Genomic DNA, 17,472 nt, shown 5'->3' with positions numbered 1-17,472 from the left:
ATACATACAACTGTCTTTTTCTGCATTCTGGAGTCACAAGGGAGTGATACAGCTGTACAATTAACATCCTTATGAGTTGTAGCCACCTGACACACAGACAGAAAAAGTGACAAAGAGAGAGACAGCTCCCATGAAAAACATTGCAAACATAGCAGAGGTACAAGAAAAACAACATGCCTCTGCTGTGCCCTTTTAGGTTACATGCGTTTAACTGCAGTCAGTTTGTGATTGCATTGTGCGGCAGAATTTTTCTGTCAAGGTTAATTCCAACACCTTCTCTGTTTTATGTGGGAGTGAGTAGATGTTACAGTCTGCTGTCTTTCCAGAATGGCATCAAAGCTCAGGCACTGGTCTCAGTGCGGGACTATTCAGGATTAAAGTCTTGAGTAATTATTCATATGCTGTGTATTATGTGTTTCACATCTTGTTTTCCATTTGAATGAAATGAAGCAATGCTATTTAGATTTTAAGAAAATGAAATAATCAGACAAACAGGAAATTTTCAGGTGAACGCCTCTAAATGATTCAAATACATGACCCCAATAGAGCTCTTTTACATAACCTCAGAGTACACCAAAAATATGAAAACTGTCTGTCCTGAGTCATTTATTATTCATCTGACAGGTAGAAATTTGGAAAAACTATACAATTCCCTGGGAGGCACGGTGTTGCAGTGCACTGTTGCCTCACGGTTAGAAGGTTCAGGGCTCCAGCACGGGGTCCTTCTGTGTGGAGTCTCCATGTTCTCCCTGTTCCTGCGTGGGTTCTCTCTGGTACTCCGGCTTCCTCCCACAGTCCAAAGACATCAAGAGAGGACGAGGCTGATTGATGCTCTAAATTGGCTGTAGGCGTGGCTGGATTTTCAACTTAATATCATCTGTGTGTGACAGACAGAACAATGCATTTCAACACACAGTCTTACCACATGATAAGGTCACACAGGTCCGACTGTGAATTTGCATTTGCAAGTAACTGTCACGTTCTGTTATTTCTTTCTTGGACAAAGTCAGAGCGCATTAACAAACATCAGTGCAAGATACAGAACTTAAATGTTAGAGCTGGCAAGAAAAAAACATAGAGCAGAAATAAATAACAAGAATATAAATATAAACTATATGTGCAGAAGAGCATCTTACACACACACACACACACACACACACACACACACACACACACGGTGCTATTAATAATTGCTTTCTAACCAATTACTGTGTTAGTATTGGCCCAAAAGTCAAAGGTGAGATTGACTGTTTCACACAATGGATGAACACAGCAGAGAGAGAAAGGGTAGTGGGAGGGAGAAGTGGGAGTTTAGGACAAAGATAAGTAGTTTGCCATTTGCAAAAGGCTGATAATGACTGTTTATGTATCCTTGCTGCAGTCCTCCATTTTGAGGGAGACAAGAAATAATTTTCATTTTGTGTGTGTACTTGTTTTATTTGTACGTAGAGTTTCACAGATGAGATCATTGTCAGAGCACATGTGAAAACTGTAAATAATCCAGGCCTTTTAATTTTCTTTTGGACTTGTAGGGAAGTCCATCCAATCTCTGGGGCAGAAGTTGCAGTGGTAGTGAAACAACTCTGTGGTGGCAGAGCTCTGGGGGTCGGTGAGATCTGCCCTGGTGTATCAAGGCTCTGGATGTTGTAGGGCTGTCTTGTTTGACACGTCTCTGCAACATTGCATGGACATCGGGGGCTGTGCCTTTGGAGTGACAGGGGTGGTGGTCCCCATCTTCAAGAAAGGGGACCAGAGGGTGTGTACCAACTAGAATCACACTCAGGGGATCACACTCCTCAGTCTACACCAGGGTACTGGAGAGGAGGGTCAAGGTGATAGTTGAACCTCAAATCAAAGAGGAGCAATGTGGTTTTCATCCCAGCTGTGGAACCGTGGATCAGCTCCTCACCCTCACTAGGGTGCTGGAAGGGGCATGGGAGTTTGCCCACCAGTCCACATGGGCTGTGTTGATTTGGAGAAGGGTTATGACCGTGTTCCCTGGAGCACCCTGTGGGGTTACTCCAGGAGTATGGGGTTGATGGCCCCTTACATGGGCCATTCAGTCTCTCTACCGGAGGAGTGAGAGTCTGGTTTGCGTTGCCGGCAGTTAGTTGGACTTGGTCCCAGTGAGGGTTGGACTCCGCCAAGGCTGCCCTTTGTCACCAGTTCTGTTCATAACTTTTATGGACAGAATTTATCGGCGCAGCCAGGTGACGGAGGGGGTAGAGTTTGGTGGTGGAAGGATGTCGTCTCTGCTTTTTATGGATGATGTGGTCCTCTTAGCTCCATCAAGCTATGACCAGCTCCAGCTCCCGTTGGGACAGTTCGCAGCTGAATGTGAAGCAGCATGGATGAGGCCATGGTCCTCAATTGGAAAAGGGTGGTCTTCCCACTCTGGGTTGGAGGGGAGGTCCTGCCTCAGGTGGAGGAGTTTGAGTATCTCGGGATCTTGTTCACGAGTGAGGGTAGAATGGAGCGGGAGATTGACAGGCAGATTGGGGTGGAGTCCGCAGTGATGTGGGTGCAAAACTGGTCCATTGTGGTAAAGAGGGAGCTTAGCCAAAAGGCGAAGCTCTCGATTTACCAATCAGTCTACATTCCAACCCTCACCTATGGTCATGAGCTTTGGGTAATGACAGAAAGAACAAGATCACGAATACAAGCGGCAGAAATGAGTTTCCTCTGCAGCATGGTTGGGCTGTCCCTTAGAGATAGGGGGAGAAGTTCAGTAATTCGGGAGGGACTCAGAGTAGAGCTGCTGCGCCTCCGTGTCGAGAGGAGTCAAGTGGTTCGCGCGTCTGGTGAGGATGCCTCCTGGACACCTCCCTCGGGAGGTCTTCCAGGTATGTCTGACAAGGAGGAGGCCTCAGGGCTAACCAAGGACACACTGGAGGGATCTCGGCTGGCCTGGGAACGCCTTGGGATTCCCCCAGAAGAGATGGTGGGGACAGTCTGGGCTTCCTTGCTGAGGCTGCTCCATGACCTGGACCAGGATAAGTGGAGGACGATGACAATGATCCTTGACAGTGACATCACCCTAATGAAGCTGAGCAGCTTTGTCACTTTCACTGACTACATCAGTCCCATCTGTCTGCATGATGCGATAAAAAAATTGCACTAGCAGCATTATATGGATCAAATTATGTTTGATTAATTCCATATATCCATCCATCCATTGTCTTCCGTTTATTCCTGTGAAGGGTCGGGGGGGGGGGCCTGGAGCCTATCCCAGCGACTACAGGAGAGGCGGGGAACACCCTGGACAGGTCGCCAGTCCATTGCAGGGCCAACACATAGAGACAGACAACCATTCACACTCACATTCATACCTACAGTCAGTTTAAAGCATCCAATTCGCCTAGTCCCCAATTGCATGTCTTTGGACCGTGGGAAGAAGCCACACAGGCACGGGGAGAACATACAAACTCTACACAAAAAGATCCAGTGCGCGAGCCGGGACTTGAACCCAGAACCTTCTTGCTGTGAGGCGACAGTGCTGACCACTGCAACACTGTGCCACCGATGTTTGATTAACTGACCAACAAATTATTTAATTGAATCATTGGCAATCAAATTAATTATGAAGTGAAAGGAAGTACACTGATTAAGGAAACATGTCAACTATTTGAAACTGAATCTTATTTGCCATCCTCCCAAGCTTACCACAATAGTGGTAGACTATGTGGTAGACCTGTATACGAACACTAAAAGTGTTAGCATACAGGCCAGTAGAGGCTGCAGCGAATCACAATTTCTTTTAATCGTGAATTCAAAGCATCTGTGTTTATAATTTATACAAATCATTTTTCACTGTAACCTTTAAAGCAGCAACATGTTTATACTGTTTTAATTAAACAGGAGAAAATAACGTTTGGCTTGTACTCTGTCTCCAGCTAGCACCACTGAATCAAGTGATAGCACATCCTACCCAACCAGGAGTCTGCGCTGAGCCATAAAGGCTGTGATTGGGCCTCTTGGGTCTACACCATTGTACCTATCCTGCAGTGTTAAACCATCAAAGACTGTACAACTGTTCTAATATATCTGTGATTCAGCGAAGTCTGTTTTTATGAACTCTTGTTCTGATTCATCAAACTGGGATTTGTAGTGCAACTCTAAATTTTACCTTCAACTCCAGTCCATACTAATGCCATGTAAACTCCCAGCCCTTGGTGACACATGTCAAATGTCAAGAACGTTGAAGATATCTGCAAACCCTGAAGCAGTGCATCTCCACCCATAAACATCTGCCACTGACTGGACACAGTTGACCTGGTAAATAAAATGGCAAACACATACATGACTTACTCCTTATTATGTCGCCAGTGGTTGGAACACAGAGATAAGAGTATCTAATGTCTGATAACATTCAAAACTGAGTGCGAAACCAAAGTCTCAGCCATATCAAGTATAAAAATTCCTTAAAAGTATGTGGAGTGTCGGCATACTCATCCTCCATTGGAATGTTCTGTAGCACTGTGCAAGAAGTCACCACACTCCTCAAAGCGTGTGTCTGCAGGCCTCTTAGGGCACCTGTCCTCTGGTGGAATTAGATAAAGTGATAGTCTCCACTGTCCATTGTTCCATAACAAACTAACAGCTCAGTAAAATATGTTTTTTTTCCACTTGGATGGAGAGGGAACGAACCAGATATAAAGTATACAACTTCTCTTCCTCTGACTTACAAGGAGGAGGGCAACAAGCGGACAGACACTACTGGTAAAGACGGCTGCATGACGGACACTTTGATCAAACTGGCTAAAGGTTTTTATGTGTTGCCTTGTGCAGAGCATCACATTTCCTTATTGGTGTTCCCTCCAGGTCACAAGAGTTGGTTTGATAGACTTGCAGCAAGCATGCGTTATGTTGCTCAGTAGAGTGGGAGCCTGTTAATTCTTAATAACAGTGTTTAGTAGCTGAAAAAAACAACAAGAATCAAAAGAAAAGCTAATTTGAAGCTAATTAGTAATTGTAGGCAGCATAGAAACAATATAATAAATAGAGTTACTGGCCCTCTTACTCAGGATAATGGCCGCTCTGTCTCCCTGTGCTCATGAAGCAGAAACACAGTCGTTTCTTTGACTATGATTTCATGAATAACTGTCTCTGAGAGCGCAGAGGGACAGTTTTTTGGTACATTTGCTCATTGCTTCTCCCCTTAACCCAGTATTTAGACTGTTTTCACCTGGAGAAGTGTGAACTATTTTGCTTTTCATTGTTTTTTTCTGCATGCTCATAAAATGGTACAAATTGTCTCCTGATTACTGAGTTTGCCTAGAGTTTCTCTACCGTTGCCTGACCCCTGAGATACCTGTGTATCGACCTTGGATCGATTAAAAGGCTTTTGATACTGCACCTCCCCATGTGTGCTCTGCATTCTTGTGTCCATCTGTTCTGTGTTCATGACACAAACTTCTCTAAAATGTAATAATAGATGCTCTGTGGAAGAGAGAGTGTACACAACCTGTCACTCAAGTCCCCCTGATGCGGGTGAGCCAGTTCCAAAGAGATGCAAAGTTACATGCTTTTTTTTTGTGATTATCAGCTCCACCCTATCACACTGAATTTATAGATAAGAAGTGTATGGATACAAAGTGAGCAGCAGAGTCAAAGAGACTTGAGACACTTGCTGGACATCATGGCACAGTGGAGCCCACTGATCCTCTTGACCTGTGCATTCCTCATCAGACAAGGTGAGCTCTTATGTTCTATTGTATACCAACAAATTAGCACTGTAATAAATACTCTTTTCCTCTTTTACTTATCACTGTTAACAGAGCTGTTATTTAAGCTCATGATGAAGAGATTAACAATGTCCGATGCTTTTGCATTTAACAGAGAATATGAGAAACAGTTCCATATCTCCTGTAAATATACGCTTCGTACAACAGGGTAAATTCAGGGCTTTCACCCTGTTCTATGCGATAATTGGCGAATTTACAAAAAAGAGATCCAGCCGGACCTGCTCAGTCTGTATAACAGAGACAAATAATAAACATTAAATACATTTACTGAAAAAAATTCAACACCCCGAGTTTTTTTTTTTTTTCAGAAATAGTGAAAATTAATTACATTTTTCCGGAGGACTTCCTCTGAATTCATAGGAAAACTTAGTATATCATTTAAGGTTGATATTAATATATGTTCTATAATGCATTCCAATGCATTTCATTTCTTAATCTTTATTTGATATACCATTTTGTGTCCTTAAAAACATGCCAACAATGTTTTAAAGTTATATGTAGACCAAAGTCTACATCATGTTATTGATGCTGTTCATTGGTTAGCAGGAGGAAGAGCTGCTTGGTAATTAAAACCCATCTGGCACATTTCACCTGATCTGAGTGTCACATGAGCCAAAAGGGGAAATTTAAAAAGGTGAAAATTGCTTCTTTTTAAAGCGTTGGTTGCCTACTTTTAATTCATTCTTCATGAGCTCCCTCATAGAATTACAAAAATAATCACAAAAGCTCATAAAACACAAGAGCTTTCAAGAGCTTTATGCAAACACCTAATCATTGAGGATGGGAATCTGTCCAAAGACAAAACCGGTTTCTTTGCACAGTGACACAATCAACTATTTTCAGAGTTGGTTAGATTAAAGTGAAAGAGTCCCAGCAGGCATTTGAGCCGAATTTCAAGAAATTCCCTCAAGGTGGTCCTGAGATATCAAGTGCCAGAAAATGTGGGTCGTACACTACCTGAAAACATAATGCCTCTTCTCTTGCATGGAGACATGACGAGTCAGTACTTGGAGACCATTCAAAATTTGAATAGTCTCCAAGTAGCTTTTGGGCTGTCTGCCTGATTGCTTTTGGCTTGCAAAAACAAAATCAGTTCAACCCATCCTCCTAAACGTGATCTCACAGGAACACTTGACAAATTTTGCCCAAAATGTCCGCACTGTTATGACTACGGTCATTTTTTTTAATGTACTCCATCTGCTGTGTGTGAGTGCCCTGTGTTGTTTCCTGTTTCAATCCAATATGCAAGTAGTTGTGTGTCAGAGGCAGGAAATCATTGGTGGGTTTGTTTCACGCCCTGGCCTGTGATAGGCTGCAGTCTGAAACCACCTGTTGGAGAAAGAGCCAAGATGGTGGACAGGTGGTGGCAGTGGACAATCCTCAGAATTGTAGTGGATTCAACTGAAGCGAAGGATGATTTGATTTGAGAAAAGTTCAACCTCTCACTATAAAATATACTGTACAGAGATGTGTACACTCAGAATATAAGATTAAGCACATTTTTTTGATAAAATACCAGCCCCAGACATGTCAAACTTGCCGAATGCACAAAATATACCAAATAATGAACAGAACATTAAAAAGTATTGGACAGTGCCATTTCCGATCAATACACTTGAAATTGAAATTGTGAGTTGGATCAGATGGCAGGGGAAGATGCTGCGCAGACCTGGCAGGCCCAAACGAGTAGTGAGGGTTTGTTGGGAACGCCTGGCAGAAGAACCAGTCAGAACGATCTTTAACTCCCACCTCCGGCAGAGCTTTGATCACATCACAGGGGTAGTGGGGGACATTGAGTCCGAATGGGCCATGTTCCGCTCTGCCATTGTTGAGGCGGCTGCTGTGAGCTGTGGCCGCAAGGCTGCTGGGGCCGGCCGCGGGGGTAATCCTCGAACCCGCTGGTGGACACCAGAGGTGAGGGGAGCCGTCAGGCTGAAGAAGGAGGCTTACAGGGCATGGCTGGCCTGTGGGTCTCCAGAGACAGCTGACCGGTACCGGCAGGCCAAACGGTGTGCAGCTGTGGTGGTCGCCAAAGCAAAAACTCAGGCGTGGGAAGAGTTCGGTGAGGCCATGGAGAACGACTATCGGTCGGCTCCAAAAAGGTTCTGGCAAACCGTCCGTCGCCTCAGGGGGGGAAGGTGGCAACTTGCCCACACTGTTTACAGTGGGGGTGGGAGGCTGCTGACGTCAACTGGGGAGATAATTGGGCGGTGGAAGGAATACTTTGAGGAACTCCTCAATCCCACCAGCACGTACTCCGTGGAGGAGACAGAGTCTGGGGAGTGCTTGGGGGGGGGTCGTCCAATCTCCGGGGCAGAAGTCGCCGAGGCAATTAAACAACTCCGCGGTGGCAGAGCCCCGGGGGTGGATGAGATCCGCCCTGGGTATCTCAAGGCTCTGGATGTAGTGGGGCTGTCTTGGCTGACACGTCTCTGCAACATTGCGTGGACATCGGGGGAAGTGCCTTTGGAGTGGCAGACCGGGGTGGTGGTCCCCGTCTTTAAGAAAGGGGACCAGAGGGTGTGTTCCAACTATCGGGGGATCACACTTCTCAGCCTCCCTGGAAAGGTCTACGCCAGGGTACTGGAGAGGAGGGTCAGGACGATAGTCGAACCTCAGATTGAGGAGGAGCAGTGTGGTTTTCGTCCTGGCCGTGTAACCATGGATCAGCTCTTCACCCTCGCTAGGGTGCTGGAGGGGGCATGGGAGTTTGCCCAACCAGTCCACATGTGCTTTGTGGACTTGGAGAAGGCTTACGACCGTGTTCCCAGGAGCATACTGTGGGGGGTACTCCGGGAGTACGGGGTGGATGGCCCTTTACAAAGGGCCATTCGGTCATTCTACCGGAGGGGTGAGAGTCTGGTCCGTGTGGCCGGTAGTAAGTCGGACTTGTTCCCAGTGAGGGTTGGACTCCGCCAAGGCTGCCCTTTGTCAACGGTTCTGTTCATAACTTTTATGGACAGAATTTCTAGGCGCAGCCGGGTGGTGGAGGGGGTTGAGTTTGGTGGCGGGAGGATGTCGTCTTTGCTGTTTGCGGATGACGTAGTCCTCTTAGCGCCATCGGGCCACGACCTCCAGCTCTTGCTGGGACAGTTTGCAGCCGAATGTGAAGCGGCTGGGATGAGAATCAGCACCTCCAAGTCTGAGGCCATGGTCCTCAGCCGGAAAAGGGTGGTTTGTTAGTCAATCTACGTTCCAATCCTCACCTATGGTCATGAGCTTTGGGTAATGACCGAAAGAACAAGATCACGAATACAAGCGGCCGAAATGAGTTTCCTCCGCAGGGTGGCTGGGCTCTCCCTAAGAGATAGGGTGAGAAGCTCAGTCATTCGGGAGGGACTCAGAGTAGAACCGCTGCTCCTCCATGTCGAGAGGAGCCAGTTGAGGTGGTTCGGGCATCTGGTGAGGATGCCTCCTGGGCGCCTCCCTCTGGAGGTTTTCTAGGCATGTCCAACTGGGAGGAGGCCTCGAGGCCGACCCAGGACACGGTGGAGGGATTATATCTCTCGGCTGGCCTGGGAACGCCTCGGGATCCTCCCAGAAGAGCTGGTTGAAGTGGCTGGGGAGAGGGCAGTCTGGGCTTCCTTGCTGAGACTGCTGCCCCCGCGACCCGGACCCACCGGATGAAGCGGAGGACGACGAAGACGAAGACGAAGACACTTGAAATTCTGACATCTTTTTTGATAAATATCACATCACACTCCCACACACACACTTGAAAGAAATGCCAGTCACATTCTCATCCCTCTTTTTTCATCTCTTTCTCACAGGCTCTGAAGCTCAGGGTAAGTGCAGTTATCTTACATTTCCTTGTATACATGTAAATCTTTGGAATCAGGTGATGCCTTGTATCGAAACTATTATAGTCTCATGTATAAATCAGGACAACAGTCTTTCCTGACTCATGTAAGTGTGCTCTCAGAATGTGGAAAGGCACCTCTGTCCCCAAGGATCCTTGGAGGAGACCCTTCTGGTCCTGGGTGGTGGCCCTGGCAAGTCAGCATGCACTTCCTAAATTATGGTCACATCTGTGGAGGGACCCTCATCAGTCACCAATGGGTACTCACTGCAGCACACTGCATCATCACGTAAGATAAAGTCACGCTCACTCACCACAAACCCTGCATCTTTCTTAACCTTTCTTCTTTGCTTGTGTAAGTTCCAGCGCGTACACCTTTCTTGCTTTCATCAGAAGCCTTCATTCGAAGCAATTAAGGACTAATTGACCACAAACTTCTTGCTCCTAAACACAAATATAAAATCAGAGTCCTTGCCTTACACTCAGACTGAGTTAAATTTTGCTTCACTTACATTCTTCAATCTGACCACTGCAAACATTTTCTGAGATGGATGTCGCTGAGGAGGGAGTCCTCATTTGGTAACCACACACAGCAGTGATGTCACTGTCAAGTCAGCTACTTTGAACTGAGTGTAAAGAAAGTGAGATAATGACAATGTAAACAGTCAATGACCTTTATCCTGCAGTTAGGGCTTCACATCTCACGTTCAACCACTACATGCATTTGAGGCAGCAGTGACCCTTCACATGATTCACCCAGGTAAAGCTATTCTCAGCCACATTCAGGTCCTGTCAACTGCCCACTTGCATGTGAGTGGCAAAGCCCAGCTTGCAGGTTGAGTCACTGACATTCCAGCTGAGGTCAACAGCCACAAATGTGCTGCCATGATTAACAGCCCCAAATGAGCAAACAATCTTAAATGGTTGAACATGAGATGTACCATAATTGGCTTGGTAGTTGGCCTCAAATAGAACAAACTGTAACTGTAAGATGGATGCCATAATAATTATTGTGACAATGATGGAGAAATCCCAAAATTAGGCAAGGTAAGATGGATGAGTCAACAAAATATTGGGCTCACTTTTGTGATTTTCACATTTCCAAATGCTACTCAGGACAAACTGTGAAAAACCATGGCAAGAGAATCTTTCCTTTATCTTGTTAGAGAATTTCACACTTGTTAAATCACATTTGTAGAAACGTCCTACAATTTTAATACATTATCCTACAACACAATCTCAAAAATAAAAGCAGCAAAACAGCGCAGCAAGCAAAACACAATTTTTAACTGCAGAGGTCATTTTTTTCCATGACAGAACATAAAATTAAGAACCTGACATGGAAATCAAACGGGAAGTAACTTGTTTTCCTTTTTTGCACCCACCCAGTCAAGCTGCCACACCTCTGCATTTTGTTCATGCAGTTGTTTGATTTCTGGCTACAGTTTTAAACAGATGAGCCCTAGATTCAGAAGATAAGCGAAATCAGTTGAAAAAATGAAAATAATCCCAAACTTTTCTTCTTTGCAATACATGAGACATGACTGCCTGATCGATGTCCATCCATCTATCAATCCATTTCTTTACCTCTTATCCTGTTAAGGGGCATGGGGGGACTGGAGCCTATCTCAGCTGCCTGCGAGAGGCGGGGTTCACCCTGGAAAGGTCGCCAGTCCATCACAGGGCCAACACAAAAAGACAGCCATTCCCACTCACAGCCACGCCGACGGCCAATTTAGAGTATTCAGTTAGCATCTTTGGACTGTGGGAGGAAGCCGGCGTACCTGGAGAGAACCCATGCTGGCTCAGGGAGAAAATGCAAATATCACACAGAAAGACCCCGTGCTGGAGCCGGGGCTCAAACCTGGAACCTTCCTGCTGTGAGGCGACAGTGCTAACCACTGCACCAATGTGCAGCCCCTGATCAATGTCTTTTCTTTATTTTATTCAGAGTCTCTCCGGATTCCTTCCTGCTTTACTTCGGTAAGGTTAATCAAACGGGCACTAGTCCCTATGAGGTCAACAGAACTGTGTCCCAGATCATTGTCCATCCTGACTACAATGACATAACCCTTGTCAACGACATCGCCCTGATGGAGCTGAGCAGCCCTGTCAGTTTCACTGACTACATCAGTCCCATCTGCCTGGCAGATAACTCCAGCCATGTCCATACCTCCACCCTCTGCTGGTCCACTGGCTGGGGTGTAACTGGAGTATTTGGTGAGTATCCTCTCCACAGCAAACATTTCTGTCTTTCTCACATTTACCTGTATGTTCAGGGAGAAAGTTGACAACATTGGAAGGAGCTCATCTGTTCATACATTAAAGAATAATGAGTCAGTTCATCTCAGTTTTTGGCATGCTTGCATGGTTTTACCAACAAAGGAGTTATTAAAGGTCATTTTTTGCCACAGGGCCTTGGTACCTACTTAAAGAATTTCTTTTTTGTCCTCATCCATCCATCGTCATCTTCCGCTTATTCCTACATATTAAGGGTCGCGGGGGGGCTGGAGCCTATCCCAGCGTCAACGGGCGAGAGGCGGGGTACACCCTGGACAGGTCACCAGTCCATCGCAGGGCCAACATAGAGAGACTAACAACCATTCACACTCACATTCATACCTATGGTCAATTTGGAGTATTCAGTCAGCCTAGTCCCCAATTGCATGTTTTTGGACTGTGGGAGGAAGCCGGAGTACCCGGAGAGAAGCCACGCAGACACGGGGAGAACATGCAAACTCCACACAGAAAGATCCCGTGCCCGAGCCGGGACTCGAATCTGGAACCTTCTTGCTGTGAGGCCACAGTGCTAACGACTGCACTACCGTGCAGCCCCTTTTTGTCCTCATATTTCTGCAAAAAGTTTATTGTCATCCAGTTTTTCATTACAACAATGCACTAAATGAGGTTGTTGGGCTGACACAATCGGCAGTTCCAATGATGTATAACTGGGTGTCATCAGCATATGAAAGATATGAAATATAATACAGGGGAATTGTGAACCAGGGAGCTTGTACAGATTGAAAATCAGAAGATCAAGGATTGACCCTTGTGGGACACCATACCAAATGATGACATTGTCTGATTCATGGCTGTAAACTGAGACAGAGACAGATCTACCATCTAGATACACGGCATTCAACACTGGAACGGGTCAAGATCATTGCTTTTTTATGTGTTTCCACTTTTCTCCATGGATGGTGAGGCATGTCACTTTTGTGAGGGCTGCCTTGAAGAGATATCCATTAACAAAGATTTTAACTGATCATTAAAAGAGGTCATGATTTATCCTGATGCATCTGTCAGAATCATGCGATTTTCTGCAGCCTGTCATGGCCTGAAATGGGTGACTGCAAGTGACAAAGATCAGGATTAAACACCAGAAGTTTCATTTTCTAAAATGAAAAATAAAATAAAAACAAACTATTTAAAATCAGTTGTATGAAGGAAAATATTTATAAGGTACATTTTGTAAACAAACCTTTAACTTGTATGTTGAAAGGAATTTCATTCTTTCTGCCACAGAGCCTGGGTCAGAAACACTGCAGGAGGTTGAGATCCCTGTGATTGGTAACCAGCAGTGCAGTTGCAGCTACAGCCCGAACATAAACATTACTGACAGCATGATCTGTGCTGGGAGGGAGAGCCAAGGAGTCTGCTGGGTAAAATAATTAGCAATTAACAGAACTATTGTATTTTCTAGTTTTGATGAAACCAAAGAAAAAAATACTCCTATCTAGTTTTCATACTTTACATCCTCACGTATCGATGGAACATCACAAAAGCAAAACCGACATATTTTACAATAAATGTTGTTGTCATTGTGAATGTACAGCACCTTTTGCCACCCTGTTCTTACTGAGTGCATACCAACAGTATAAATCAGCGATTGTTGCTCCATGTGTCCTTCATAGGGGGACTCTGGGGGACCTTTGCAATGCCAGCAAGGCTCAACATGGATCCAGATGGGCGTTACCAGTTTTGGACTCCCTTGTGCCCTGCCTGATTTCCCAGGTGTATATTCTCGGGTGTCAAGTTTCCAGGATTGGATCACAAATCAAGTGTCAGCAGGGAATGTTTCATTTTCGACCTACACCTCCAGTGGCACTGACCAAGATGATAGCTTTGCATGTCTATCAGACATTACAGGCAAGTTTTCACTTCTGCTTATCTTGCTGACTTTGTTCCTTACCTCTTTTTTAAAATAACATTCTGAGTTTTACTAAATGGGTTCAAATTTTCAATCCATCCATCAATTTTCTACTGCTTATCTGCAGTAGCCACTGTACTCAAAGCCACACCTCCAGTCAATTTAGTATATAAATCATTTTGTTTTTTATATAGTGTTTATGTAAATGAACCTATATTTAAAAAAAAAAAAATATATATATATATATATATATATATATATATATATATATATATATATATGGGCTGCACGGTGCATCACAGATGCATCTCTGGAACTGCCGATTGTGTCAGCCCAACAACCTCATTTAGTGCATTGTTGTAATGAAAAACTGGATGACAATAAACTTTTTGCAGAAATATGAGGACAAAAAGGGGCTGCACGGTAGTGCAGTGGTTAGCACTGTGGCCTCACAGCAAGAAGGTTCCGGGTTCGAGTCCCGGCTCGGGCACGGGATCTTTCTGTGTGGAGTTTGCATGTTCTCCCTGTTCCTGCGTGGGTTCTCTCCGGGTACTCCGGCTTCCTCCCACAGTCCAAAGACATGCAATTTGGGGGCAAGGCTAATTGGATACTCTAAATTGACCGTAGGTATGAATGTGAGAGTGAATGGTTGTTCGTCTCTCTATGTTGGCCCTGCGATGGACTGGCGACCTGTCCAGGGTGGACCCCGCTTCTCGCCCGTTGACGCTGGGATTGGCTCCAGCCCCCCCGCGACCCTTAATGTGTAGGAATAAGCGGAAGATGACAATGGATGGATGGATATATATGTGTGTGTGTGTGTATGTTTATACTTATGAATATGCATGAAATTTTTTGTATAAATCTCACACACACTTGCAAGTCATGCGAGTCACATTCTCATCCCTCTTTTTTCATCTCTTCCTCACAGGCTTGGACTCTAGGGGTAAGTGCAGTTCTCTTCCATTTCCTTGTGTATACATGTAAATCTTTGGAATCAGGTGATGCCTTGTTTCTAAGCTGTTATAGTCTCATGTATAAATCAGATCTACAATCTTTCCTGACTCATGTAAGTGTGCTCTCAGAATGTGGAAAGGCACCTCTGTCCCCAAGGATTGTTGGAGGAGACCCTTCTGGTCCTGGGTGGTGGCCCTGGCAAGTCAGCATTCACTTCCAATATTTTGGTCACATCTGTGGAGGGACCCTCATCAGTCACCAATGGGTACTCACCGCAGCACACTGCATCATCACGTAAGATAAAGTCACGCTCACCCACCACAAACCGCACAACCTTCACGTTTGTCCTCATTCATCTCTTTTTATGTCCATTCAGCTGTCTTGCTTACATCTGAAGCCTCCAAAGGTTCAAAGCACTTACACTCTAAAAGGTAGTACAGGTTAAAAATAAAAGTTCAACACAGTGCAAGTTATAGATTTAACATTGACCCTCAAAATTGGTCACCGTTGATGTGACTGATGTGATGAAACCAAGAGAAGCAATTTCTGAATTCCAAGGTTCATTAAGATTCACCCATCAACTGTCAGATGCTGAGCCTGAATGATGAATCACTTGTATACTTCAATTTTTGTGGTCCCGTTTACGTTGTGCTGTGATGAGCTTCTCTTATTTTTTGTGTAGTTTTGAACAGTTGAGACCTCGTCTCAGAAGACCTATGAAAACAGTTGGAAGTACTTTGTAAATGACACAGATATTTCCGGTTCTTTTTGGAAGATTCTCGGTTTTTAATCTGTGTTCACTGTCTGAACAAGGCTTTTTGTCTTTCTTTTGTTCAGAGACTCTCCTTTGTCTTACCTGCTTTATTTTGGAAAGGTGAACCAGACAGGCCCTAATCCTCACCAGGTTTCAAGACTTGCATCCCAGATCATTGTCCATCCTGACTACAATGACACAACCCTTACCAACGACATCGCCTTGATTAGGCTGAGCAGACCTGTTAATTTCACTGACTACATCAGTCCCATCTGCCTGGCAGATAACTCCAGCCATGTCAATAATGCTACCCTCTGCTGGTCCACTGGCTGGGGCCTAACTGGGGCAAATGGTGAGTATCCTCTCTAGGGCAAGAATTCCGGTCAGTGAACTCTCTGGTTTCTTCTGAGTTGTTCGTTTTTTTTTAACTGCTAAAGTATTGAACCCCTGTTCCTGTTATCAGTTTTGTGATGGAATGATATTCATTCGGTCAATATTGTAAACAAGTGTTGAACATTGGTTTTGAGACTAATTTCATTCTCCCGAATGAAGATTCACCATCAGACACACTGCTGGAGGTTGAGATCCCTGTGATTGGTAATCAACAGTGCAGCTGCAGCTACAGGCAAATCACAAACATTACTGACAGCATGATCTGTGCTGGGAGGGAGAGCCACGGAGTCTGCATGGTAAAAAAAACAACTTTATTTTCATGTTTGAATTCACAGGACTGATTCTATTGTTGCCCTGCCTTGATGAAACAGAAAAAAACCCAACTGTAATAATTAAAAAAAACCAACTCAATTCTACTCTCAGGGGGACTCTGGGGGACCTTTGCAATGCCAGCAAGGCACAACATGGATCCAGATGGGCATTACCAGTTTTGGAATCCCTTGTGCCTTGGCTGAGTACCCAGCTGTATATTCCCGGGTGTCAAGTTACGAGGATTGGATCAAAAAAGAAGTGACAGCGGCAAATGTTTCATTTTTGACCTACACCTCCAGTGGCACTGACCAAGACAACAGTTTTGTTTGTCGTAGCGACATGGAGTCTACAATAGCACCCACAACCTCTATCGCACCACCCACAACCTCGGCTGCATCACCCATTGCAGGGAATCTTTCGTTTCTTGTGATCTTGCTGACTTTGTTCTTTAGCTCTGTAACACACTTTTAAAGTAACAGCATGATGAAGCGTCTCTAACCGGAGAAATTTTCTGCTATAAATACCCCAGCAGTTAAGTGGCAAACCAATGTAATAAAGTACAAATATATTTTGCCAGTCATTGTTTCTTGCTATATTGTGTCAAATATGAGGAGGGGCATCACATGAAGGAAAGAGATGTGGAGGCAAACATGTTTGAAAGTTCAATGATTCATGTAGACAAGTGTATTAACTGACCAATTAAAAGATTTCATGTGATATTGTTTGGAATAATGATGTTATTTCCCATTTATTACACAAAGTGAACATTTTATATCATCAACTGAATATTTGGAAATATTGAAGAACAGGACATTTATAACATAAAAGGTTCATAATAATATTAATGTATGATTTTAACCTGAAAAGATCTAAAAGCACAAAGGTGACAACTTCATGAATGGAAAGAAATTGTCCATCGCATCAGGATGCTGCCTCAATGTGTCTGTCAGAGTAACTTTGACCTTTTTCCACTGAAGTCTTTTCAGTTCATCCTTGTGTCCAGGTTGACAAACCTCCTGACCTGGGACTGAGCCACCTTCCCAGGTCAGAATGCGTTATCAATGACCTGAGATGTTCATGATTTCAAAATGCGAGTCTTGGCTCTGTGTATTATGGGCCATGTCACAGTATGTAAACACATACACGTGGAATGAAAGAGGATGTGGACGTTACTTGAGGAAAACAGTTTTTTCTTCCATCTATCCATCCATTCATCCATCCATTCATCCATTGTCTTCCACTTATTCCTACATTGAGGGTCGCGGGGGGGCTGGAGCCTATCCCAGTGTCAATGGGCGAGACGCGAGGTTCACCCTGGACACGTTGACAGTCCATCACAGGGCCAACATACAAAGACAAACAACCA

General features: G+C 44.7%; 1 protein-coding gene across 5 annotated transcripts; it reads left to right on the top strand.

The window, feature by feature from the left end:
• The first annotated feature begins 5,548 nt into the window (after positions 1–5,548).
• On the top strand, positions 5,549–16,823 carry LOC147239586 (chymotrypsin-like protease CTRL-1). 5 transcript variants are annotated; one of them, XM_086194989.1, is made up of 11 exons: positions 5,549–5,693; positions 9,515–9,529; positions 9,667–9,832; positions 11,495–11,763; positions 13,069–13,205; positions 13,458–13,692; positions 14,622–14,636; positions 14,776–14,941; positions 15,485–15,753; positions 15,954–16,090; positions 16,218–16,823. In XM_086194989.1, the coding sequence occupies exons 1-11, from the start codon at positions 5,639–5,641 to the stop codon at positions 16,575–16,577; spliced, it is 1,824 nt and encodes a 607-aa protein (XP_086051115.1). In that variant the 5' UTR covers positions 5,549–5,638; the 3' UTR covers positions 16,578–16,823. The 5 variants fall into 5 exon arrangements, with proteins under 5 accessions (XP_086051115.1, XP_086051117.1, XP_086051118.1 ...); XM_086194991.1 differs by lacking the exons at positions 15,954–16,090; positions 16,218–16,823 and adding an exon at positions 15,024–15,078 and having other exon boundaries at positions 15,485–15,616; XM_086194992.1 differs by lacking the exons at positions 15,954–16,090; positions 16,218–16,823 and adding an exon at positions 15,024–15,078 and having other exon boundaries at positions 15,522–15,614.
• The last annotated feature ends 649 nt before the right edge of the window (positions 16,824–17,472 follow it).

Source organism: Aulostomus chinensis, chromosome 23, assembly GCF_037954235.1.
Source record: "Aulostomus chinensis isolate RoL2024-O1b breed Wild chromosome 23, RoL_Achi_v1.0, whole genome shotgun sequence".
NCBI classification, from domain to species: domain Eukaryota; kingdom Metazoa; phylum Chordata; class Actinopteri; order Syngnathiformes; family Aulostomidae; genus Aulostomus; species Aulostomus chinensis.
The sequence above is the reverse complement of the archived record's forward strand: the minus strand, read 5'-3'. Positions and strand labels throughout refer to the sequence as shown.

Excerpts from the sequence above, each read along its gene's own strand:
- LOC147239586 (XM_086194989.1), top strand. The coding sequence starts at position 5,639 with ATGGCACAGTGGAGCCCACTGATCCTCTTGACCTGTGCATTCCTCATC. Across the intron at positions 11,764-13,068 it reads GGGTGTAACTGGAGTATTTG|AGCCTGGGTCAGAAACACTG; the intron begins GTGAGTATCCTC and ends TTTCTGCCACAG. Across the intron at positions 14,942-15,484 it reads GCAGCACACTGCATCATCAC|AGACTCTCCTTTGTCTTACC; the intron begins GTAAGATAAAGT and ends TCTTTTGTTCAG.